Source organism: Diceros bicornis, chromosome 22 (genome assembly GCF_020826845.1).
Source record: "Diceros bicornis minor isolate mBicDic1 chromosome 22, mDicBic1.mat.cur, whole genome shotgun sequence".
Lineage (NCBI taxonomy): Eukaryota > Metazoa > Chordata > Mammalia > Perissodactyla > Rhinocerotidae > Diceros > Diceros bicornis.
Window position 1 is genome coordinate 28,635,905 of NC_080761.1, and position 26,601 is coordinate 28,662,505.

Sequence of the window (26,601 nt, forward strand, 5' to 3'; positions counted from 1 at the left end):
CTTTTCTGAGAATTGTACCATAGTCTTAATATAATATAGTATTTTTTATTTTTGATGACTACTTAGATGTCAACATAACAAATTAACAACTATAGTTTCAGACACACTGAGAACATATAAGCAGGTGTAACTTAACCATATTGTCTGTTTTCCAAAAGTGGAAGGCTTATTGCAATATATACCTTTACTTGGCTGAAATTCTGAGAAAAGGATAAATGAGTTTTGTTTTACTGCTTTTGTTTTTGGAGGGTTTTTTCTGCTTTAACTTTTAATTTTGTTTTTCTAATATACCTGATGAACCAATTCCTGTGGTCATAATGAGAAAAGAAAACTTGACTCTCACTGAATCTTGTAAAAACCAAAAGGGTTTTAGGGTGTGTAGAGGAAAGCACTCAGGTTATAGTATGAAGGAAAGATGAAAGTTTCCATTCTCAGGCCCCTCTTCTCTGGTCTCTGAAGACAAAAGTGCCTCCAGTCCCCCTCATCCCATCCCCATGCTCTTCACCCTCCCTGAAGCCATGTGAACATTTCATAAATGCACCCTTCTAACTAACTTTAAATCTGGTTTTGGCAGTCATATTTGCAGAGCCTATTTACTTAAAGTAGTTCTTTCAGAGAAATATTTGAGGAAGGTTTTGTTCCTCATATAAATTTATTAAGAACTGCTGGGAAAAAGGAGGGGTAGGTGACACAAGGAGTAGTTGAAACTACAGTCCAAAGAAATGAGCCTCCTCCTACAAATGTATAATAGAAATGGAACCTTTAAAGCAAGATCTGAATTCTCCAGATGTAATTACTCTCTCTTCCTAGGTTTTCAGTGGATTTCATGTAAATCAAGCCTAACACTAAAGAACAAACAAACAAATAACAGACAAAACCCAGATTTACCAAAAAGAGAAAATCAGGTTGACAGTCTTTTCCTGGAGGATTTATCAGGTTATTCATCTAAATAGCAGCTTCCTTTAGCTCATGAAAAATGTAAGTTGATTTAGAAAGACAGACAGTTGGGGCGGAGTGGGATTGAGGCATGGGGGATGGGAAAGAACTTGTAAAGAACACATCCACTGCCCAAAATGAGGAACACCTGACATTTTCGTTGGCATTCTAAGTGCTCTTCAAATGAAAAAGCACCTACCACTCAACTATTGTTATTTTCTATTCCAAGCTCAAAACAAACACACAAGCAAACTAAAACACAAATTTTCCAGCTTGACAAGAAAATATGAGCCCCAAACACCAAACTCTTTAATCAATGACTCTTACCTGGGTACAAAAGACTGAGTACAGGGTTTGATTTAAAGGGGATTAGATACTGGTGACTCGACACACATAACAAAAATTGTTGTCCATTTCTCTAAGGATGTGTCAGATGACTCAATGAGGGATTTCTTCCTGATGCTCCTCCAGCTTTCATTCCCTTTCCCCTGTGAAATGTGAAACTTCACATACTAAACGTGGTACTGAGAAAAAGAGCATCAATCAACACAACCAAGGAGAAGATTTCACTCTATCCTCATCCTGGCATGTAGCTCTACCTTGTGATCACTGGATTTCTGAGCCCCTTCTGCATTCCCAGAGCAGAATGAGGCAACATTAGGTTAGCATGACAATGCAGCTGTGTAACCTTGGACAAGTTACCTGACCTCTTTGTATAATACCAGGATGATAATAAGCAAAGGATCCGCCTCTGAGTCTTACTGTGAGGAGTTAGTATAGTCCTTGGCACACAGTAAATGTGTAGAAACTTCTAGGTGTCCTTGAGCTGAACTGTTAAAAACATCCGAATCAATTCTATTCTATGGAAAAATTTTTTTTGAGCATGGAGGGAGTCAGTATGGGATTGGGGGGTGTTCCAAGCCCCCCATCCTCAAGGCACTCGAAGCCTACTGCAGAGATTCTCAATCGTAAATGTGCATTAGAATCTCCTGAAGAACTTTTATAAAATTACTGATGCCAGGCACCACCCGCAGAGATTCCAATTAAATTAGTCTAGAGTGGGGCCTGGGCATCAGTGTTTTTCACCGCCCACCCCAGGTGATTCTAATGCTTACTGAGGACTGCTGACCCAGGAAGGCGCCTTGTGATTTGGGTGCATGGTCACTGCTTGTGTGGTCTGCTGGACTCTGAAAGGACCAGGAGCTCCTGGGATGAAGGGAATGCGTCATTATCCATCGCATCAATCCCCACAAGCCACCAAATGCAAATCCCTCAGAAGCTGGTGACCAAATCAGAGAGGGAGAGCCCTCAAGGTTAGAGCTTGGAATCTGTAGGCTGGTGTGCTTTTTGCTTTGGTTGTAACAGAAACGAAGGGGCCCTTGCGGGAAGAAGTAAAATGGCTCCTGCCTGCCTAGCAGAGACAGGTGAGGTTGGAAGCCATACCAGCCACTACCTCCCCAGCTGGAGGCCTAATGAGCTATGACAGAATCAGAAACTAGCACTTCAATTAATTTCTGTCCTGTATTTTTTTCTTTTCCTGGTTTATTTCCTTTTTGCTAGTCTTTAATTTTAGAGAAGTTTTGCGCTACAATTCTTGTCTGTGTCTAAGGAAATCCAGGCCTGAGTGTCTTGTCCACTCTCTGGCTGGGAACATTACAAGTGGACTAGCTCCCACTGAAGACCAGCCACAGTGGTAGAAGCTGTGATCACAGGGAGCTGCCCACAGGGATGGAGAAATCAGTGGGCCAGAGTTGGTGCCATTTGGTCAGTGTCCCCTCCCTTCACAGAGACTTCCCTTCCAGTCCTCTGTCCCCTTCTTGGGAGGGTTTTCATAAGGAAAACCAACTACAATACAAGGCTGAAGGAAGGAGTACTAAGTGGAGGCAAGAGGAGGAACAGGAAGCAAAGGGCCTGACTCTACCTGAGGGACCAGGAGCTTTCACAGAAGAGGGCCTTGTAAGCCCATCTGTGAACACAGAATCTCAGTGAGTCCATACCAGACATGGGCAGTCAGCTCACACACTTAGGAAGGGCCACAACACAGCGGCAATCACGCCTTCCAGGAGAACTAGGGATAATCTCTGTGGGGGGAGGGGGGTGTTTATGGGAGTTTTTTGTAGTAAAATTCACATAACATAATTCACCATCTTCAAGTGTACAAGGGATAATCTATTTTATACCAAAACTACCAAATCCCAAACCATCCTGAATAAAGAGAAATCGATGTATTCTAACTTCTTCTACCCATTTCTTCCACCCACTCCCTGGTCAGACAATTGAACTCACTGTTTTTGGTCCAAGAATCCCCGACCTTTTTGTGTTAAGAATCTACTTTTTCATTTCCCCCGAATCTTCAGATCACTAGAAATCAGGAGAGGAAAGCGGATGGACAGTGAAAGAGCAGAAGTGGAAAAGAGAAGAGACAAGAACTGGTGCTGAAAGCAGGAGAAAGTCCTTGAGAAAAGGGGACAGGGAAGGGGACATGTGGTGGAGACCCACTAGGTCCTCTGCCCAGTGCTCCTCTCTGGGCCTATCTTCCCGACCACAGGGGTGATTCAGCTGTCTTGCTTTAGCTGCCTGACCTTGCTTGTTTGGATATTCCCTGGATTCACTGAGACATTCAGCATCTTTCTAATAAATGCCCTGTTTGCTTAAGATGAGCCAAAATCACCTGGGTTTTTTTAGTGCCATAAAAACCTTCATTAACACAGCCCTCCAGGCCCTGGCCTCACCAGGACTCCAGGACTCAAGAAGGGGAGGTAGGAGGAGGATGGTATGGAGAGCTTCCAGACAAGGCCTACGAGTAGATTCCAAACCATTGGATGGGACTCGTGTTATGTAGGAAACCCATTTTCTAAGACAGAATTTACTAATTTTTTTTTCTTACCTCTCTATCCCCTCACACCAGTGTCCACCTATCAGCTGGTTTAGGGCTTTATATAACTTGATGTTACCCATGTTGAAATTCAGTGCAATTGGCATTTGGTAATTATGTGGGCCCTGTTCCCTAAGTGGTAATTATGTGGGCTATGTTCCGCATAACCACGTAATAATGTGTAGATGACTGTTTTGGCAACTGGAGATTAAGCGGCCCGGAATCCATCCTTTAATCTACCAAGCAGAACATTCTAAGGTAGAAGCCTGCAAAATGGGCAATTACTGAGCTGTCCTCCACATTCCTGTGTGCTGAAGGTGGGAGTCCTGGCCAGCCCTGGGGCAAGGCGATTTATGCCCCAAAGCATGAATGACCCTCAAACCAGACTTTCAGGAGCCTGACTACAGTGGAAACCTAGTATGTCATTCCACATTCTTTCATTGTTTAAAAAGACTCATAATTATTTTGATGTTGCTAGAATGAGGGACTACACAACACAACACCATAGTATCCTTGTGGCAGACATTCAAGGACAATGTCTACAAACTCTGTGTGGGTTCCAATGGGCTCTGCTCTGTCTTTCTCCTCAGGGCTCTCCTATCACATGCTCCAGGTTTGAAGAAGCAACAGAATGTAATGGTTAAAAGCACGGTCATTGAACCTAGACTACTCATGTTCATATTCCTACTGTGCCATCACATTCCTAGCCATGTCACCTTGAGCAAGACCCCTAGCATCCCTTTGCCTCAGTTTCCCTATCTGTAAAATGAACTAATGATAGTACTTACTTCATAGCGTTGTGAGAATTAAATATTAACTCATTTAATACAAGTGAAGTATCTGGACCAGTTTCTGACACTCAGGAAGTACTTAGTAAGGAACAGCTATTATTATTCTGGGCTTGAGTTAGGAAGGAAAAAGAAGAGAATACCTGGGAAATTATGATACCCCACAATATAGCCAAATACTTGCCACATATCTGAATTCTAGAGTTGCCTCATGACCTCATTCAACATTCACTCATAAACAACATTTACTGAGCACCAACCACAGTGGCGAGTCATCTGATGGAAGGACAGCAGGAGGGTGCTGGGGGGCAGTTAGATTCTGGTTCAGGGCCCACACCTAGTACGTGTGGTCGAATTCACCTGAGTTAAATGCAATTCCATGGTAGTGCACTAACTGCTGGCTGGAAAATAGGGAGCAGGACAGCCAGACTTCCTGACCTCGTGAAGGTTTCATTCAAGTACAGGGGGCAGCCTTTAAACAATCAACCCATACAAAAATATAACAACAAACTGTGTCATACTTTACAAGAGAAAAGTGCAGGGTGCTAAAAAGTTTACCTCAGAGTGGGAGGGAGGGTCATGGAAAGTCATGAGACCTGAAGGATAAACAGAAGTGACTGAACAGGGTCAGGAGGAAGTATTCCAGACAGAGAGCAACACAGGCAAAGTCCCCAAGGCAGGAAAGAGATTGTGTTCAAGGAGCTGAAAGAGGGGCCATTAGATTAGGAGTGAGAGAGAGAGAGAAAGAGAGAGAGAGAGAGTTGTACAAGATGAGACAGGATTCCTGGCAGATACACGTATGTGCTGTCGTTATTATACCACATGAAGGAAGAACGTGGTTCTTAGATCTCCTCCACGTCTCCTGTGCAGCACATTTTCTAGTTACTTCATATTGACAGTAGGAAATTGAAATTGTTTTAGTAAATCAAAAAGAAGGACTTAAGCTGCTTACTTACATAAGACAGCAGCTCAAAAATATCTCTGTTCATGCACTGGGTATTTCTTCAGATGGTAGCTGGGTCTTTCAAGGATATAATTTACTTCAGAGATAGAATCTTTCTATAACAAAAATAAATCCAGCAATTACATTACTCATAATGTAATATATATCAATGATATCCAGATGTGTAGTTTTGCATGTAAGAGGTCTGTGAATCCCATATATGCTGTATATGTGAGGTTCACCATATATGCGTGTACATACATTCACCTCCCTCCTTCTTTCTCTTTTTCTTCATTTTAAAGAGATTCCCTTACTTGAAAAGACTAGGAATTAAAAAGCACAGCCAATGACTTTGCTGAGAGGAAGTAAAGTAATTCACTGCCCCCATGGTCAGGGAAATCAATATTCATTTATAAGTGTCATCGTATAAATCTAGGATATGTCAGCATTTAAATAAGTCAAGATGACCAATTCAACTACATAGTATGGTTAAATCCAACCACTGCAGGCATGTTAACCTTTCATTTAAATTCTTTTGAAATGGTAACAGGTCACTTAGCTAACGGCTGTACACTGCAGTAGAAAAAGTCCTGGGTCAATCTGTCTATAGGTCAGAAACACTCCCCACCCCCTTAAAAGTCAAACAGCCAAAAACACCTTATTAACTTTTAGTAAAAACATAATTCCATGTTATGGCCTTACATGGACTACACACACTTTGCTGGATTCTTCTCTGCATTGGGACTCCTGTGCACAGTGGAAGGGAATGTGCTACAGGCCAGTTAGACTGTCTTCTCTCAGTCCTTTGAAAGGACCACACTCCCTCCTGCTGCAGGACCTCCACTTGATCACGCTGTGCTCCCAATTAGCTGCTACTCATCACTCATGGTCAAGCTCCATTGTCTCTTCTTCAGGGAAGCTTGCCCTGACTCCCAACCACGTCAATACTCCCTTTCATACACTCTCAGGACACCATGTACCCCACAATTTTACATTTCTTTCTGTGGTTACTTGATTAATGTCTGTCACCCCCACAGACTGAAAGTCCCAGTTCCCATATTATTTTGTCAGCAAAGACATAGTTTTATCAGAAGCCCTAACCTCGTCTGGGTGCTGCTGAGCTCTGTGGGATGTCAGAAGACTGCATACCCTTTCATGGATCTTCTTCCATGTAGACTGAGAACTAGGATGGAACCTGCACAACAGATTAAACAGGGTGGAGTATTATGCGGCTACTAAAATGGATACTTAGAGTACCTAACAGTAGGGGTTGATATATATAACTGAATAGTAAGAGAAAACCAGCAACATGCAAAATGGTATATGTAGTGTGGTTTCAGTGTCTTTACTGAACCTACCCATAGCAAAAACATTGAGGAATAAAAACAACCAAGCTGTTCAGAACGGTTTGTGTTTGGGTGTGTGGCTGTGAGTGATTCTTTCCTTCTATGTACTTTACTGTGTATTTCAGACATTTCTCCAAAGAATAAATCCTGCTTTAACATTTAAAAATTTAATCCCAAAAATTTTAATTCAAAATTTAATCCTAATTATTTTCCACCACAAGGATTTCATTTTATATCTCATTTACCTTAGGCCATCCAGACCCAAACTTAACCACAGGTCTTACAGTGTCTTTCAGTTCCTCCACATAAAGTGTTTTCTCCCTTCCACTGGCATCTGCAACAATGCTCCCTCTGCCTAGAATGCTGGACGCCCCCCATCTTCATCCCCACCTGTGTTAACTCCTACCCACCCGTCAGAGCTCAGTTCAATTACTGATCTCTCAGGAAAGTCCTCCCTGAACCCTCTCCTGTCGAGGAATTCGGCTTCCCTGTTATGTGCACTTAGAGTCCATTTACCCCTCATTCATAGCACTTGCCCCAGTAGACATTCTGTCACACTTTCATTAACGTCTGTGTCTAGTCCTAAACTGAAATTGGGACTGAGACTCTGGTTAATAGCTCATCCCTGGGCCCAGCAAGTATTGAATACCACAGCAGGCATTTAATAAATACTTCTTGAATGACTGAATTCATCCATTCCTTCATTCATTAATTTTGGGGAGCGGAGTGAGTACCAAATCCTAAATTCTGAGGCAGAATTAGCAATTCGATCATGAAAAGCACAAATATTAAAAATGCCTAATGAATTTGAGCAATTTGGATAAAATTGTTATCTTTAGCGTACAATAAACATTGGAAATGACAGGAACATTTGGGAGTCAATCCAGTTGTTATTCTGGCCACCACACTAGTGAACCCCTGTGTGGCTGCCCCTCTGTTTGGTTTGGGACCCACATCCAGGCCACCTATGCCAACTCTCTCTGTAACAAGCACATCCCACTGGTTTCCAGGGAGACAAGACCACAACTCTGACTGGATCTACACAAATCCATTACCAACCCAGGAAAACAACGCACAGCAAATGAAAGCACCACCTAAAGCACGGCCCATGTTTAAGAAAAGACAGGCATGTCATTTCTATACTCCTCTAAGAATTTTTAAGAGGAAGGAATAGAAATATTTTGAAGCTACAAATAGCATTTAAAAATAGCCATCAGCTAGACACTGTAAATGCTTTTTCATAGGTCTTGAGTAGCCAGCGGCAAAACGATTCCTACATTTGTTACCAATATTATTATATACTGTCAATATCACATTTGAAGCTCTTTGAGAATGATGAGTCAACACATGGGAGCAGACTGTGCCTTTATTACAGCTTTCACCATCTCCAGATGGTGGAGACAGGGAACAGGCTCGAGAGAGTTCCTCCCTCCTTTGGGACTATCATTTCTCACCCTTTTAAAAGGATTCTCCACTTCCTCTATTAAAACCCTGGGCTGACTCACTCCAAAATTTGTCTCCCAACTCATCCCTGCAACCTCGGCCCTCACTGATTTCAGTACTAAGCTAGCAGAAACTCAAAAGGTGTTTCTCATGCGCCCCTGTGATCTGGGCACAGGGAGACTGGTCCCAATGGCTGATGTAAAAAGAACAGTGAGTGAGGTAGGGGCAAAGTGCTGGTGGCACCTAGTGTTCCAGGGGCCACCTCTGTTCTCATGCTGAAGTTGACAAAGAATGGATTCTTCCCCCAAGGATACAAAGGGATATCCCTCATTCAAAGCATCTTAAAAATATTATCTTCAGTGCTGCTTCCCTGGAGTTAAGGTGACCAACTGTCCTGGTTTGCCTGGGAATAACGGGTTCCCCAGAATGCAGGATTGTCAGGGTTAAAATCAGGCACAGGCACTTTCATACCTGTGAAATCAAAAGCTTGAGTTTTTAAATTTATGACACATAAAAATAGATAGATAAATAGTATTGATGTCAAGTTAGCCATCTGTCCCATTTCCAACAAACATCCTGAGATATGCTTTCTAGAAGCAAGAGAAAATGCTCAACTCTTACTTTTGGGAATATTTTTAAAGGAATGATAATTTTTCATATCAAAGGGTCACCAGCTGAATATTTCTAAAGAAGCAAACTGATGAAGTGACCTGGCTTTACTCCTGCCAAACGACAATACACCCTTGAAGCAAAGAGATGGGCACTTGCCACTGACCTTTCTTGGAGGAGGGGCTGATCCCGAAGAGGGCTGGGAGATCTGGAGTGCTGGGAGGTAGCAAATGAAGTTTCCCGGTGGAAATCGGCATCCCCTTGGTTACTGTAAGTGGGTGAGGGCTTTCCAAACTTACTTGAACCTAAAGGTGATGGTGATTCATTCCTTAAAACAATCCGTTCATCTGGCTCTTTGATAACCTGGGTGACAATGTGCATTATTCTTTAGTTGTCATTTTATTTCTATTTGCTTAATTTAGAACTGGGGGTGAGGTAGGATGAGGAATAAGACTGGGGACAAAATGACAGACTACCTGCCCCAGGGATTTCCTGCAATGCACAAGGGGTGGGAGTAGAGAAGACCAGAGACAAGGTCAAGGAAAGATACCCAAAATTCTGTACGTTGGGCATGTATTAACAAGCCCAAAAAACGTATGCTCTTAACTTTGATTTGTGAGGACTGGGGTATTGGGTTTGGGAGAGAGAGAATTTTTAAACAAAATATTTAAATGCTATGGCATAAGAAGCACAGTATACTCCTTTTTTTTGGCACACATCTATTCTCAAGTTGAAACATAAAAGTTTGCACCTTTACCTTGACAAACCAATCAAACTTCAAGAACAAGTGATTTACCACCTCTATGTATAAAGGTATTTGATTAGAGAAAAAGCAAAAAAAACCTCCCTACTGATACGGTAGGTATTGGGCCTACATGCACCGTCATTGGTGATTCATCCTACAAACGAAAAGAGCTTATATGAGGGAAACAAACCAATCAAAGCAAAGCAAAGTACACAGTGGAGCCTGGGAACCTCTTAAACTCTAGTTAAACTAAAGCAATTCCATAAGCAGCACTAGCTGGAAATACACTTTCCACCTCTCATTGGACAAAGCACAATAATTGACATTAGATAGCTGGAAATAAATCATTTTATAAATGCTACTTCTAAAATTACCTTTACGTTAGCTGCAAGGCTGTCAAGAGAAGAAGCTAGAAGAAAGAGGAACAGGTGTTTCAATGACTCCTTATTACCAGTTATCCCTAAAACTGCTGTTAACATTTATTCTACAGCAGTACAAAAATATTACACAATGAATGAATTATTAAAGAACTTAAGTGCTCCTTTGTAAATTACACTATCACTTTTAAGTCTTCCTTGAGTCACAGCAATTCTATCTATGAGTTTTTCTGTCCTCTTGAAGTCAACAATGAGGTTATATTATTGATGACAGCCCATATCGATATGAGAAGGGTAAAACAGAATCTAAAGTGAAGCAGTAAGTTCAGAAACCCTTAAGTAGCCTGGAAAACTCATATATGCCCAGGTGTCCAGAGCCTAAAAGAAAGCCATGTGGCTCTAATATAAAATTCATATACTCTGCCTCTTCTACCATTTCCTTAATGTTTGGTTTTCATGGAATCTGATTTATGTAGGAACTCTTAAATTCTTGTATACTTGCCCAAGGTAGACACAAATGTTAAATTGAGACAATGAATATATAAGAGCTTAGAGAAACACAATACAGCAAAAATGTAAATCATCATGATTACTCTAATCATAATAAGTAAGTAGACCTAATGCCAGAGAATGGTAAGAATGACTAAGAAGTGAAGTAGTAAATACACATAGACAAAACCAAGACTACATTGGATTTTTCCAGGTTGAGAAAAAAATGCGTTTGAAATGAGTATTTGCAAGGCTATGCTAAGGCCACTATGGCTTCCCCCAGTGTGACCCAGGCTTAAGCAGTGACAAAGGGCTTTTCCCAGACTGCTGATTCCCCTGTGCCACTGGCAGTAAGAAGGAAGATATGAAAAGAGATTTGTACAGCCTGGTAATTGTCATATCCTCTGGGTGTGCACGGATGTGCGTATCCGTCTTGTCCCAGATGCTCTCTTCTCCCAGCTGAGCAGAGAATGAGCGATGCTAATGCTCTTTTCAGCCATGGCCACAAATCTGCCTCATGGCCTCGTAACCCCCTGGCCACTGGTTTTGGGCACTTCTTTTCACAGGGGGCTTGCCTTTGTTCCCTTGCTTCTCAAAGTGCAGTCTGTGGACCAGCAGCATCAGTATCACCTGGAAGCTTGTTAGAGAAGAAGGAGCCCAGGCCCCACCCCAGCCCTACTGATTCCGAATCTGCAACTTAACAAGATCCCCAGGTGATTCAAATGCACATTCAAATTGGAGAAGCACTGCTTTATTCTACCTTAGGCCTGGATGAATGAGCTGACAGGTGACCTAAGCAAAGGTCTGGCTTGGAAGCTACAGGGATTCCAAGGATCTGAGCCCAGAGGTCTGAACGTCTTCTCTAAATGTAGGTATGCCCAAAACTCGGTGTGTGACCTGGACATACTCTGTAACCTCTCTGGAACCTTAATTCTCCACCTGCCAGGATTAAAAAAGACAAAGGCCGAGACCCATGTGATGTATCAGTCCCATCATAACTGAGCCAGCGTTACCCAACTTGTTCTCCCCAGGAAAGGACATGTGCTGTCTTGATTTCACAGTAATAGGGAAGACAGTGCTGCTTTTATAGGCTACACGGGTGATTTTCAAGCCAAAAGACTTAAATTAAATGTCAGAGGTGATAAAGCACTTTCTACTTCAAACCCTGTACTCTGCCCTTAGTTGGCTGCTGTCGAACAGTCACCACAATCCGAGAACACTGGCTTGAGTTACCATAAGAGACCGTGCAGCCCCTTAAAAGTATAAACTTTTAAGCCTAAGACAACCCTGTTGTCAGGAATGGTAAGGTCCAGTCCCATCAGGAGTCAAGAGAATGGGCCACCACCATCCCTTTCTAGCCTAAGAATTTTTATTAAGTTCAGGAATGGCTGAACTTCACTGCCATGACCTTCAGCATTGACATGGTTCATGTATTTTAATCATAAGGTAAAGGCCTCCAAGGGATGCCTTAACCCAGTGACTCTCAGTGTGTGGTCCAGGGACCTCTCCAGGGGTCCCCAAGACCTTTCAGGAGATCTGCAAGGTCAAAACTATTCTCCTAATAACACTAAGACATGAGTTGCCTTTTTCACTCTCATTCTCCCACAACTTACAATGGGGTTTTCAAAAAGTTACATAACATGTCATGACATCACCACCCTGATAGCTAATGGAATGTGTGCTTATGTATTCTTGTATTTTACAAATTTCTCAGTTTTAATTTCTAATACACTAAATATTAACAGACACCATCCACATAAACAAAAGCTCTTTGGGGTCCTCCATAATATTTAAGGATGCAAAAAGGTCCTGACACCTAAACGTCTGAGATCCCCTGCCTAACTGCTTCAGAGAGAGTTGGCTCCCCTCCTCACTGACATGGAATCTTGTAAAGCAAATGTTCCGTCTCCTGATCTCCACCATTCCCCTGCTCTTTCCCATCCGAGAAAGGGCGAGTCTTATTTATTGGCTATCAGTGGTGCCTTTGCAAGGAGCTCACACCAGGACAAACTGCTCCCTGCTTTTCCAACCCAGCCAGGGAACAACTACAACCAGGATACACTCAGTGATCACACTACTCAGAGCAGTCTCCTTCAGCAGCTAGGAGACTCGGAAATGACAGCTTCTGGGCTGACTCTGCTCGTGGAAACTCCTGCCCTAGACCTGCCCTGGGAACTCCACAGCTGGAGGGCACCTAGGAATTAGGCCCCAAGTTTCCAAAGTAACCTGTGATTCCTCAGAACAAAAGAAGATTTAGAGGGAGGATGTAGTCGTTCCCAAAGGGAGATGCACAGAAGTAACAAGACACTCGAGTACCTCTTCTCACTGGAAACGGAAAGTTTGAAAACTTAGATTTTCTTCTAGACTTCCGGGAATGATGCTCTGAAATATTCTCACCAAAGGGCTTTGCGCTGTCCACCTGAAAGTAAAGGAAAGAAAGAAGACTTGAATCCACCGTGGTTTGTATTACCCTCTCCTCATTACCTGATATGCCTTTCTCCCCTTCAAGCACGGGTGAGGCAGGTGAGAAAAGAGAAGGCTGGCAACAAATTAAATCACAGTCTCCAAGTATGTTCAGTGTAATACCCAGTAGGGGAACCTGTCTGTCCCTATCTTCACTGAGGCTACAACAGGAAGATACGGGCTAAATGTTAGCATAAAAAGCTAACGTTGGACACAAATTATATTCTAATCACTGGTAAGGATTCAGCCCAAGAGGAGAAAGTGAAGTTTATTTCACAGTCTTTTAAAAGAGGGCAGTGTTTGACGTTCCTAAACAGTCTGAGCAGTGCTGGCCTAGATGGAGTCCTCCCTGAAGACACTTCAGCCTTCCACATTCCCTTCCAGTCTAACTGTCTATATCCCTGAAAAAAAAAGAATAGTGGTGACTGTATTATTTTACTTAAGGTGACCATATTTCCCTAACTTGACCTGCAAACAGGTCGAAATAGTTGAAATAGGGACTCTTCCAGAATATCTATGACATAGAGTTGCTGGATGTTTTTTACCTTGTGTATTTCTGGGTTGTTTTTGTTTTTGTTTTTTTAATTTTAAGAAGGCATGTTATAACATTCCTCTTCATTCTACTTCAAGTAACATATTCACTAGAATTTACAGTCTTGCAGGTCCTCTAAATTTTAATGCTTCTACTTAAAGAAATACCAGATATCATCAGGAAATCTGGCTAAATAAAAGAGTTAATATGTATAAAACACTTAGAAAAGAGCTTGATACAGTAAAAGCCGTACAAGAATTTATTAAATAAAAATATCAAGCAAGTTTTAATTCCCTAAAAAATCTACCCAAGATTTTAAGGTTATTTAGCCCATAATGGCATAGACTAAAGTTGTATTTTACAAAAATTTATATCAAATGGAATAAATCAGACTGTCCAATAAATTCAACTCAACAATATTTTAATGAAGCCACGCTTAAGGATTGCTAGACATGTTTTACTTAAGGTGACCATAAACATGTTTAAAGATGTTGCTAGATTTTTGCCAGACATTTGTACCCAGGTCACCATGAAGAAAACAGCTCTTTTGTAGTTTCTAGCCAAGCATCTCTGTTCTACCTACAAACCAACTCTATATACGGCCATCTCAACAGCACCTTGACTTTGGGATTTGCCATGCTTCATTTCTTGTGTCTAATACTCAAACATCATCCCTAGTGACTTTGAGTTAAATTATCAACTTGGCAATAATATCAATCGTTAACATTCTGGAGAATGAATCATGAACTAGGACATGGAATGTTGTTCATGAAGAACATGAAATAATATAGGAAATGCTTTTAATGTAATATTAACTGCAAATATCAAGAAACTAATCTGTATACACAGTATAATTACAACTTTGTGGGAAAAAATAAAGCCTTATAAATACAAAAAAGGTGAAAAAAAGGCATCAAATTAAATAAAACAATTTTATTATGCTGGTGAGCCTATGGGTAATTTTTTTCTTGAACTTTTCTATATTTTCCATTACTTTTATAGTAGTCAAAAAAATTTAAGGAGACTAAGAGAACCAGTGTGATTAAATTTGCCCACTACTTCCTGAGGGCTAAATCTAAGATAACTTTAATTAAGGGCTTTGAGTACGGCACATCATTGCTTCTCCCTGTAGACGCATTTTTTTCTGCTCTTTGAAGTATTGGCCACTGAGCAACAAACTCATTAAGAAAACTCAAGGAGTTTTCTTTAAAACTGATGAAGCTTTAGTTTTAGATTGGTACAGAGTATATGCCAGCCTTTGTTACATGTCTCCTACCCTTCTCAATTCGCTGATTCTTCTGGATAGTGGCGGGTTATCATATGCAGACACTATACTCTATTAATAATTTTCAAAAATTAAAAATAGGGATGGCTGACATATACTGAGCAAGTCCTCTGTATAAGACATCTTTATAGGAATTTCCTAACAATGACTCTAGGAAATGAACATAATTTAATCATTGTTATTATTCAATCTGAATTCCCTCTTATTCAATATCACCCATTTGTTTTTATGGCCCAATCTTCCAATATTCCACACTCAGTCACACCCTCACCATTCCAAAGGACTCTGAAAAGTAATTTTAGGCTCACATGTCTAACCACAAATGGAGGTTTGCTTTGTCTGGAGATTTTGAAATTATTTCCAAAGTTCAGTTGAGCTGGCTGGTCCTGGAAGAAACGCCTGGTGGAATATGGAGAGGGCGCACGGGATTGCATGCTTTGAGGGAGTCTGTCGAGATTACTCTCCTTTGGCTTCACCTTTATATCACTCAAGGGGAATTTTGGTCCATATGAAGTAGATAAGGGCTTTCGTGACTTATATCTTTCTTCCTAAAACAAAACAAAAAAAAGAAACAATATTTTTAAAAATGAAAAGGAAGGAAAAAAAGAATAAAATTCAACTAGAATATAACTATTTAATTGAACTTTGTTTAACTAAGATAGAAGATTGAACATCTCAGATTTATAAAACGTGAACTTAAGGAAGGACATGTCTCTACTTAATTTATCTTCAGTTCAAATTAACATCACTAGTATTTATTACTTGCTAGTATAATATATTTCAACTAATAACTGTGAGATTTATTTGTATTAGAAGAAGGTTGGAAAATATCTGACAACCCTCGTCATAGGTAGACAATTGATAGATATAAACAGAGATAGAGCGAGAGAGAGAATTCGGCATACACTCAGATCCAGTAATTTAACTTCAAGGAATTTATTATAAGGAAATAATTATGGCTATGTGTATAGCTACAAAAATTCTCATAACAGTTCAAAAACTGGAAACCAACTATATTGGTGAGTAAGCAATTTCCTCTCAGCTCCAAACCCAGCTTTCTGTACTCAGCTTCACAACACTGGGGCTGGCACTCTGCAAACCCCCTTCCTGCTCTTCCAACTGTTCTGCTAGGCTCCACCACTAGAAGGCACTAGAGGGAGACTGCAAGACTGGAGGAGGAAGACGGTACTGGTGACTTCCAGTTTTGCATTCTATTCCTGTCAGCGTCACCCCACCAATCATTCTTCACCTTGGCAGCAGCAAATTGTTCCAGTTTATAGTTTCTTCCCACAATACTCCCTGAACTAGCCTCATTGTGCCCCCCTCAGACACACCAGCACCAGCTGGCCAGAGCCCCCAGCTCAGAAATTTGAGTGTAGCCCCATGGGATCCTTCCTCCAAGTTCCTAAGGAACCAGCAATGAGCAGTGTCCCTCCTTAAAGGTCTGAGTCCCAGCTCATCAGAGTCCCACCTCTGAATTCCTAAGGAAGCACCCAGGAAAGCAGCCCCTCCACAGGGGCCTGGGTCCCCTTTCTATGGGGTCTCTCCCTCAAATTCTATGCTCTTGATGACCCAACCTCTTCCCTTTGTTCCCCCAGCCCTAGGGGTGGAAGCTGCTTCCTGCAGTTACTACCTCCATCACATCAGTGTTCCCCTTTCCTTTCAATCTTCTAACCCCTGCCTAGCCTTTTTTTTTTTACATTCATCTTTCTGTTAACATAACAGGGTGGTTTGTTTTCCTGACTGGACCTTGACTGATATATCAGTTTACTATCCAATAACAGGAAAATGATTGGCTAAACAAATCATGGTATTTCTGTATGATGGAATACTATGAAGCCATGAAAAACTGCCTGGCATAAGAATACTTAAGGACATAAGAACATGTTCATGATATAGTAAGTGAAAAAGTAAGGTACAAAATAATACACAGTGTAGTATGATCCCAGTATTTTAAAATTAAAAAAGTGTGTGTGGGTGTCTTTACAGAAGAATATCCTCAAAAAAATTAGTCACGCTCATCTCTAGATAGTAAGAATGACAGGTACATTTTATTTTGTCCTTTTTGCTTATCTATATTTTCTAACTTTCTAAAATTAATGAGATACTTTTGTTATCAGAAAAAACAATAAAAGCTATTATTTTTAAAAAATTACTACTTAGAGGAAGACCTATATTAACAGGTTAAAACAAGATTAAAATGGTGGAGTAGAAGAAAAAGAATGATAAACTGAAAAATCACCATGCACACATATCAAACAGATTAGAGAAAATAGTGGATAAATAAGGAAAAACTGAAAGCAGAAAATGCCTTCCTTAAAAGTAATCACTGGTCTCCCATTATACGAGTTCTGATGCACAGAGGATTGGTAGATTTGCACAGACTAGTGACCGTTTGCATTCAGTACCCCTTAACCCACAGCCTACATTTTCAAGGTATTTTCCAGGACACCAGGTGGGATTTGAGATGACAAGTATTTGAAGAAGCTTTACAAATTACAATAATTCATTCTCTACTTTGTTTTAGAAAGGATTTTAAATGGTTACAAAATTATGTACAATAAGGTAAAAGAAACACATAAAGAAATCAGCGTAAAAGGGAAATTAGGGCTGACCAAGAGAGTGAAATGAGGTAGGACTCATGGATGCCCCAAGACCCTTCATGATTACCAAAGATGGCCCACAAATACAGCTCTGAGCTTCAGCCTCAGCAAAAAAAAGAAGGAAACACTATTGTTCATAAGATTAAGAGTCAAGTGATGCAACAACAACATTGAAAAAGCTAACTGGCCTGCTTACTAGCGACTTTAGCTTTTGTGTCACTCTATTCCATCAACTATATTATAACGAAGACACGCCCAACATACATACTCTAATGTGATAGGCTGAACAAATAGTTTGAATACAGAAATTCAAACGCAGCAATAAGTCTCCAGGTTTCTATTCATCCAGTTGCATCTAAACTTGGTAAACCAAGTTTGAGCTGAAATTCTTTAAATTTTTGGAGAAGATTCCAGACATTTCTATCACTGGCTTCTTGATTATACTTACAAGAAATCTGTTTCTGTGCAGAAACACACATTCTCTGATGGCTGTCCTTGTAGAAAACTCTATTTTGGGAGCAATGCCCTAAAAATAAAACAGCATAAAAGAAGCAAATAAAATTATTGGAAACAGGTTCTTTGCCCATCCCACCCCAACTTGAAATCTTGCAAGAACTTAATTGCTTTTTTGTGTGGTTGGCATAATCCACACACATAATCTAAAATATATACGTAATAAATATCTATCCTATGGAATATTAGTCAGCCTTAAAAAAGATGGAAATCTTGCCATTTTAAGACAACATAGAAGAACCTAGAGGACATTATGCTAAGTGAAATAAGCCAGACACAGAATGACAAATACTACATGTCTCACTTACATGCAGAATCTAAAAATAGTTAAACACACAGAAGCAGAGAGTAGAATGGTAGTTGCCAGGGGCTGGAGGATGGGGGAAATGAGGAGATGTTGGTCAAAGGGTACAAATTTTCAGTTATGGAAGATGGATAATTCTGGAGATCTAATGTACAGCCATGTGACTACAGTTAACAATAGTGTATTGTATATTTGAAATTTTCTAAGAGGGTAGGTCTTAAGTGTTCTCACACAGAAAAGAAAAGAAAATGGTAACTAGTAACAATGTTAAGTGATGGATATGTTAATTGCTTGATTGTGGCGATTATCTCACAATGTATATGTATATCAAAATATCAAGTTGTATACCTTAAATGTATACAATCTTTATTTGTCAAGTATACACCAATAAAGCTGAAAAAATAAAATATAATATATGCATAATAAGCATAGCTAAACACCTATGTAATATGTCTTATGTGCTAGGCCCTGACCTAAGTGCTTTGCATATATTAACTCATCTCATCCTCACAACAACCCCATGAGGTAGGTCCTAATAGTACCTCTGCTTTGTAGATGAGTAAACTAAGACACAGAGGGTTTAAGTAACTTGTCCAGCCAGTAACGGCAGAGCTGGTAATTGAACCCATTCATTCTGCTCCAGTGTTCTTGTGGTTAGCTACTCTGCTTAAAACACTGGACCATGGAATTGAATGAGATTACGTAGGGGGATGGATGGATAGAGGTTCTCCTTCCCTATCTACTTGCTTTGAAAAACTTCCTTTATATCTTGTACCAAATACTTATGTTCACTAGATCTATTCCCAAACTCTTCATTTTGTTTCATTGATTGATACTTCTATTTTTTCTAGTAGCATATTGTCTAAAATATTGTGATTGATATATATATATATATACATATATATGTAGGATAGGAAATATATATATATAATCTCTCCTATCCTATTTAATTCTCATAATCCTATAAGTAAGATACAATTATTATCATCCTATTTTATAAATAATAAAACTGAGAAATGGACAAAAACTGGAAACAACCCAAATGTTCTTCATAGTGAACAGATAAACCGCGGTATATCCATGTAAGGCAATCTACCCATTAATAACAAGGAATAAACTACTGATACACACAACTACATGGATGAACCTCAAAGGCATTGTTCTGAGTGAAAGAAGCCAGTCTCAAAAGGTTACAGACTGTATGAATCCATTTATGTGACATTCTCAAATAGGCAGAACTATAGTGATGGAGAACAGACCAGTGGTAAGGGTTAAGGGGAGGATGTGCCTATAAAGGGATAACATGAGGGAGATTTGGGGGTGATGGAACTGTTCTATATCCTGATCATGGTGGTGGTTTCACAAATCTATACATATGTTAAAATTCATAGAACTGCGCATCAAAAAAAGTCAATTTTACTGTATAGTCATTTAAAAAATATAATTATTTTTCTAAAAAATCCTGAGGCTTAGAGAGATCTAAAGCAATTTTCCCAAGGTCACATGGCTTGTAAATGGCAAAACAGGGACAAGACCTGGATCTGATTGAGTTACACTGTCTCCCATTGACCCCACTGACTCACCTGCAGCCCCTCTGAGCACGACCCTCTGCTCTCCTTCCCCCAGAGACCACCACCTGGCCAGGTATTCCTTGTCCTGGGGGTGCCTTCCTTTTCTTCTTTTCCCATCCAAATCCTACCTGTCTCTCAAAGCCTGGCCTCACCCTAACTCCTCCAGGCATGCCCACAGTGACTTCTCCCTCTACCTCTTACAGTTCATATTCCTTTATATAACATACTCTGAGTACTTCCAACAAGGATTTGCATCAGCTAAAGCTCCAGAGGGAAAGGAAACTGACATGTACTACATGTTTACTACACGTACCTGGTGCTGGTAGGGGCTTTAACATGTGTGATCTCATTTCATCGTCACACAACCCGTGGTAGAAAACTATACCCCCATTTTACATGTGAGGGAACAGGCTCAGAGAGACTAAATAGTCTGTCCAATGTCACACACCTGAGAATCGAGAAGAGCCAGATTTGAAACTTTCTTGGACAGCAAAGCCCAACTCTTTCCAGTACCACATGCTACCTATCCAGGGGTCCCTGTGGATCAACTAGTCAGCTTGTTTCCTGTGCATTCATTCATTCCTATGCACATTCACTCCTGTGCATTCATCTTGTCTACGGAACAAGTCCTTACAGGCACAACCTACATCCTCAGCTCCATTTTTTCTTTTGTTTTTTTTTTGTCTCTAGAATGTACAGTATGCCCATAAAAGTGCTAGGCCTAGACTGGTGACTCAAGATTTCCGGGCTTATAAACACAAGAGCCTAGTTGCTGCACAGAGTCAGATAATCCAGAGGGGCATTTGATAAAGAATGTACAATGATGTGACCAGCACAGCCTCACCTCTGGTTATCAAGATTGCCCACATGAGGAAGAGGGTAGCGGGAGTTCCAGGGTCCATGGCACTACTGGTAGAATCACAAGACCTGAGGTGTATGCCAAGCCCCAGGTCCCCTGTGGCCCAGAGCCTGAACAAGTTACCTGAGCCTGAACAAGTCATCTCCTAAGTCACAGACTAGTCTTCTCATTGCCTCACAGGGAGACAGTATTAACCCTGGAATGACAGTATAGCCATACATCACTTAACAATGAGGATATATTCTGAGAAATGCCTTACTAGGTGATTTCGTCATTGTGTGAACATCATAGAATATACTTACACAAACCTAGTTGGTATAGCCTACTACACACCTAGGCTCTATGGTACTAATCTTACGGGACCACCTTTGTATATGCAGTCTGCCATTGACTAAAAAGTTGTTATGTGGCACATGACTGTAATGTATCCAAAGTCACAGTCATTGAGTGACAATGAATTGATTGAACCCAGACAATCTGAGTCCACACTTAACCACTATACATGCAGCTGCCTAACAGATTTTCAAATTCCTGATCTACTTTGCCTAGAGAGGAGGAGGAGGGTCCCCTGCCAGTAAGGAATCCACACTCTGCATCACCTTCTTGTTCACCTATATGACCTCCACTCCTGGCAATGACTTAGAGACAATAAGGAAGAACATGTTTTCTTTTTCACACGAGTACTGATTTTAGCATAATAGTTGAGGGTTGAAATTTACAGGCTCTATCTGGTACAATCTCCTTAGCAATGGCATGATGGTGATGATGGTGAGGTCAATAAATGGATTTAACGCTAGCATTTTTCTAGAATCATTGCACTAAAGAAAAAAGAAAATTATTAACTCAAAGTTAATAATTAAAAAAATAATATTTTTTCTGCTTACTTTACAAATTAAGCCTTCACCCAGCAAGAAAACAGATTATATTAAAAAAAAAAAAAATTCTTGACCTTAGCAGGAAAAGTGGTGGGCGGGGGGGAGCTGTTAGGATACCAAGTGAAATAAAACAAAATATGGAAATACAAAGAAAAAGTTACATTTTAGTGGAGGAATAAATCTAATTCTTAATGAATTAATAAATTAAGAGAAAATAAACGAAAGTGAATGATTTGCCTGACCTACACATGTAACTCATTCGCACGTCCTACAGTATTTATGAAAAGAAATTGGACACTGGGATGAAATAAACAAGAGAGAATTAGCATCGTGCAGGGACTAAGAGTGCAAACTTTGAAGTCCAACAGGCCAGCATGAGAATCCCTGCTCCATCGCTCACCAGCTCTGAGACTCCAAGCACATTTCTTTTTTTTTTTCCCGAGGAAGATCGGCCCTGAGCTAACATCTGCCAATCCTCTTTTTTTTTTTTTTTTTGCTGAGGAAGACTGGCCCTGGGCTAACATCCATGCCCATCTTCCTCCACTTTATATGGGACGCCACCACAGCATGGCTTGACAAGCGGTGCATCGGTGTGCACCCGGGATCTGAACCGGCGAATCCCGGGCTGCCGCAGCGGAGCGCGCGCACTTAACCACTTGCGCCACGGAGCTGGCCCCTCCAAGCACATTTCTTAAACTCTCTATGCCAGCTTCCCCTTCGGTAAAATGCAGAAAAGAATAGTAGCCGTCTTGCAGGGTTAAGGAGGATTGAAGAAGATAATCCAGGTAACGAACTCAGCACAGTGCCGGGCATCTAGTGAGTGCGCAATGAACGTCGGCTACTGTTAAAACTTCGGCAAATGGTTTTATTTTGCTTTATAGAACATTTGAGAGAAACTGAGCTCCTCTATCTTTTTACAGATTGTTTAAAATATACTTCAATTAACTTCATTGTAAGAATTGGTACTTTAACGCGTGAGGATCTTTCCCGGCAGTTTTAAAGCCCTTTCTCTGATGATCACCTGTATTTATGAATAACTATAAACACAACTTCCTATAGGCTCTTCTCCCTACTTATGCCCATAACAGAGATAACATCAGAGAAAATATAAGAAAATGTTTCTCCTTGTCTTGATACTTAGCTGGATACCAGCCCAGTGTTTGTAGATGGCTTTTATTTAATAGAAAACTCAGGCAAACTAAAGTTAATATAAAGAGCATCCCACACCTTATTCTCATCAGTTTTTATCCCCTTTCAGCTTCTGAAGAGCAATATCCCAATAACTCAAAATAATAAAGGCGAGGATATCACAAGTACCATAGATATAAGTGAATATCTCTGAGGAAAAAAAAATGGTGTCAGTGATATTCACCAAACCCTCAAAGATTATGGAGGGCTTAAAGTTATGGCCTCTAGGAATTCCGATTAGGACAACTTTTGATGAATGTCTCCTGTTTGAAGTATTAGAACTAGAAGTTGTGTCATCAGAAACTTCCTAGAAACACGGGTCCTGCATGTTACATATTCTGCACAGTACTCTCAACAAAATGGAGACAATAACACTTTATTAACTTATAATAATTGTAATTTATGGGGCAATAACAGAAATGCTGAGTATTAAATATGCTTTTTATAATTCACAAAGATGTGGCCCTTAAGACGGAGGTCATCCAAGTGACACACAAGGTAAGAAAATTGTCAGAGTTGCTGCAGAGTTAGAAATCATCACAGATAACATCAAAATGAACATTTTGCATTTGGTTTCAGACAATGCCCCCAAAACAGTTAGATTATCAACTGAATAACTGAAGTGTCTTTGCAGATCCTTCAATAATATCAGTCTGTGAACTTCTGTCAGTTTTCCCTCCTTTAAGTGGAGACCATAATACCTGCCTTGGCTGACTTGAGAATTGTTATGAGGAAAATAAGATTTCATATGAAAAATCAAAACGGCAGAATAAACGAGAAGTAGCATTATTACTATTACTTCTCTTTTTTTACTGTTATTATTAGTAAAATAATAGCTATGATTAAATAAATTGATATCAAATCTTTCTGTTAACTTGCATTATGAGGAGGTAAAAAAAAAAAAAGCAACCTTTTTATAACTATGTGACAGTGTGACTATGGCAATGATTTAGCCTGATTAGGTAAGACTCTCACTGCTCAGATCAACAGTGGGAATTAGTATAATTTGGTACTCGGATTCTGATTCTGATTCCGGGGCATCTAAACAGGCGTGCTAAAACAGAACAACAGGAGTACTAACCAAGAGGAAGCGATGTGCCCAAGAGCAAGCCCTGCCAGGAATAAAATGTTCAGGTCCCAAGAATTTCTCTCCCAACAGAAGCCCAGCTGGGCTCAGATCACTTACCGGAAAACCTGCAACCGTCTTCATGAGCACCTCCCTACACATCCCAGGGTGTGAAGGTGTCAGCTTGGGCTCAGGGAACAGAAAATCCCGTGTGTTTTCTTCATAGTAGGCCAACTCTGCCCATACTTGAAAGAATGGAGAAAAGGCATAAGTACATTTATGTTCTGAAAATGATGTATCGACATCCCTGAGTTGAACAAAACCAAAGCTTAGATGGGTGACGGCAGAGATGGCACTCAGATAAAAATAGACATTTTGACCACAGCACCTGTAATTCAAGAGATGGATGACTTCTACTACTTTTTATCTCATGGATAATTTTTAAAAGCCCTCCCAAGTCATAACAGAGAAGAAAGACTATTTAAAGAATTGCTCCACAAAACAAAACAAACAGGAAAATTTCTTTCCTTCCATCCATCCATCCATCCATCCATCCATCCATCCATCCATCCATTCTTTCCTTCAACAACTGTCTTCTAAAGACATTCTGTGGGCCAGGTCCTAGGGATGGAACAAGAACAAGGCAGACAAGGCCCCGTTCGTGCAAAGGTTACAGTGTAGACTAGGGTTCAATGTGGAGTGATACAGGGATGTGTCAGTGTCCCAACGGCCCAGAGAACAGCCAGAGCTGTGGTTCTCAGCAGTGCTGGTACTAACCCCAGAGACATTTCGGAAATTTGTGGGGATATTTCATGGGCAGGAGCCAAAGGTGTTAGAGGGTCCTGCAATGCTCATGACACTCCTACACGACTTTCTAATGTCCTACCCGATATTCTTTCAGGTGAGAAACCCTTTTATAATGGTGTGAGCCTGGGACCTAACTGTTACATATAAACACAAAGCACTTTTCACATGATTTTAAAATACACTGAATTTTCAGGAATGCCGGTACCAATTAAATTAAGGAACAACTGTGCTTTGTTTAGATCTTTACCAAGACCCTTCTGGCATTTTGAAAATCATGTCACATCTAAATACTTCATGTTGTTCAACATTTACATATTGATATATATATTTATTTTAAATCACTGTCCTTTTATTTCTCCATTATATTACAGCTGGAATATTATATTGATTTTTGCAATGATTTGTGTAAGTTGGTTATATTAACTATGAATATTATTTCAGTATGGTAAGAGAGATGCTACAAAATACTCATTCCCGAAAGAAGATCTTGAGTCTAATAGGATTGAGAATCACTGAGCTGAAGGATGGAGAAGCTGCCATCTGAGCCCTCCTTGTCTACACAGCAGGTCTTACACAAGTAGCTTGCATTGAGAGTGGCCTCTGTGCAGAGCACCACCACAAAAGTCACTGTAGTCAATGAGGCAGCTTCACTGTTTGGTGACTGCCATTTTGTTTGTGACAAGAATTCTGATGAGGGCATTTTTGGTACCTCAACTATAGAAAATAATTGATTTTACATCAAATAATGGATTTTACATCAAAAGATGGATTAATTTCTTCCAACTTATTTCACTTAATATGAATGTTTTGGTCCTAATAAGGAAAAGATGAAAGCACAAAAGAAAGTATTCCATATTTTCCATCATGACATCATTTCTTTCCACTCTTCCCCTCTCAGACTCTCCAGCCACAAAGGACTGATGATGGTCCTTCCCTCCTCTGCTCTGTACTTCCTCAGCTTATGACCATTCCTTCCAAAATGTCCTTTCTTCCTTCTCATCCTGTTGAGATTGTATTCATCATAACAGGTCCAAAACAGAACTCTTGATTTTTTCCCCACAAATCAGCTTTCCCCTAGCCTTCTCATCAGAGGAACCAGCACCAGTTGCTCAAGTCAAAAATCTAGGATTTATCCTTGATTCCACTCCTTCTTTTACTCCTTACATCAATCCATTAGCAAGTCCTACTGACTCTACTTTCAAAATAAAGCCAAAATCTGTCCCCTTCTCTCCATCTTTATAGCTACCACCCTGGCCCAAGCCCCCACCACCTCTCCTGGACTACTGCCATGGCCTCCTAGCTGGTCTACCCGTTTCCATTCTTCCTGCACTCAAACCTATTCTCCACATACGTGATGTTATAAATACATCAGACTGTGCTTGTCACCTGCTTAAAACTTTCCAATAGGCTTCCCATCACATTAGAATAAAATCTAAGCATTTTCAAGACTCTATAATGAGGCCTCTAATCACCTCTCCTACTTCACTTACTACCTCTCTCCTCCTTGATCATTCCATGTCATCCCTGCTGCCCTTCTTGCTTTTCCCTCAAACACATCAAGTTTGCCTCGACCTTAGAGGTTTGTCCCACTGTTCTCCCTGTGATGTTCATTCCCCAGATCTCTGCATGGCTGGCTCCTCCTACAGAATGCTGGGCCTTGGTTTAAATGTCATCTCATCAGAAAGGCAGCAACCCAACCTAAAGGAGCCTGCCACTTTTTCATCACCCTGTTTTACTTTCAGTCTAATAATTACCTCTAACTGATATTTTTGTTCATGTATATATGATCTGCTTCCACGAATGCTCCGTGAAAGTAGTGACTCTGTCTGTTCTGTTCTTTATTATATTTCTGGGAGGGCTGTCCCTAGAAAGGTGTGAGCTCAGGGCAGTTCAACTAGTACATGGCCCGGCCAAGCCAATCTCACCTGAAAAGGGGCCATACTGTCTGCATCTTTCTTAGGTCCCTTGAGATATCATTAAAGGC

The 26,601-nt window shown here is 40.5% G+C and overlaps 1 protein-coding gene across 1 annotated transcript in view; it reads right to left on the reverse strand.

Moving 5' to 3' along the window:
* Positions 1-511: 511 nt before the first annotated feature.
* SPATA6L (spermatogenesis associated 6 like) overlaps positions 512-26,601 on the reverse strand; it is a 45,807-nt gene continuing 19,717 nt past the window's right edge. The window contains exons 5-13 of the mRNA XM_058565377.1: positions 23,931-24,055; positions 17,883-17,960; positions 15,140-15,379; positions 12,868-12,970; positions 10,060-10,094; positions 9,107-9,303; positions 6,644-6,737; positions 5,556-5,658; positions 512-1,424 (exon numbers count right to left, since the gene is read on the reverse strand). Of these exons, the coding sequence (XP_058421360.1) occupies positions 5,569-5,658; positions 6,644-6,737; positions 9,107-9,303; positions 10,060-10,094; positions 12,868-12,970; positions 15,140-15,379; positions 17,883-17,960; positions 23,931-24,055 (962 nt within the window). The 3' untranslated portion in view covers positions 512-1,424; positions 5,556-5,568. The remainder of the gene's footprint in view (positions 1,425-5,555; positions 5,659-6,643; positions 6,738-9,106; positions 9,304-10,059; positions 10,095-12,867; positions 12,971-15,139; positions 15,380-17,882; positions 17,961-23,930; positions 24,056-26,601) is intronic.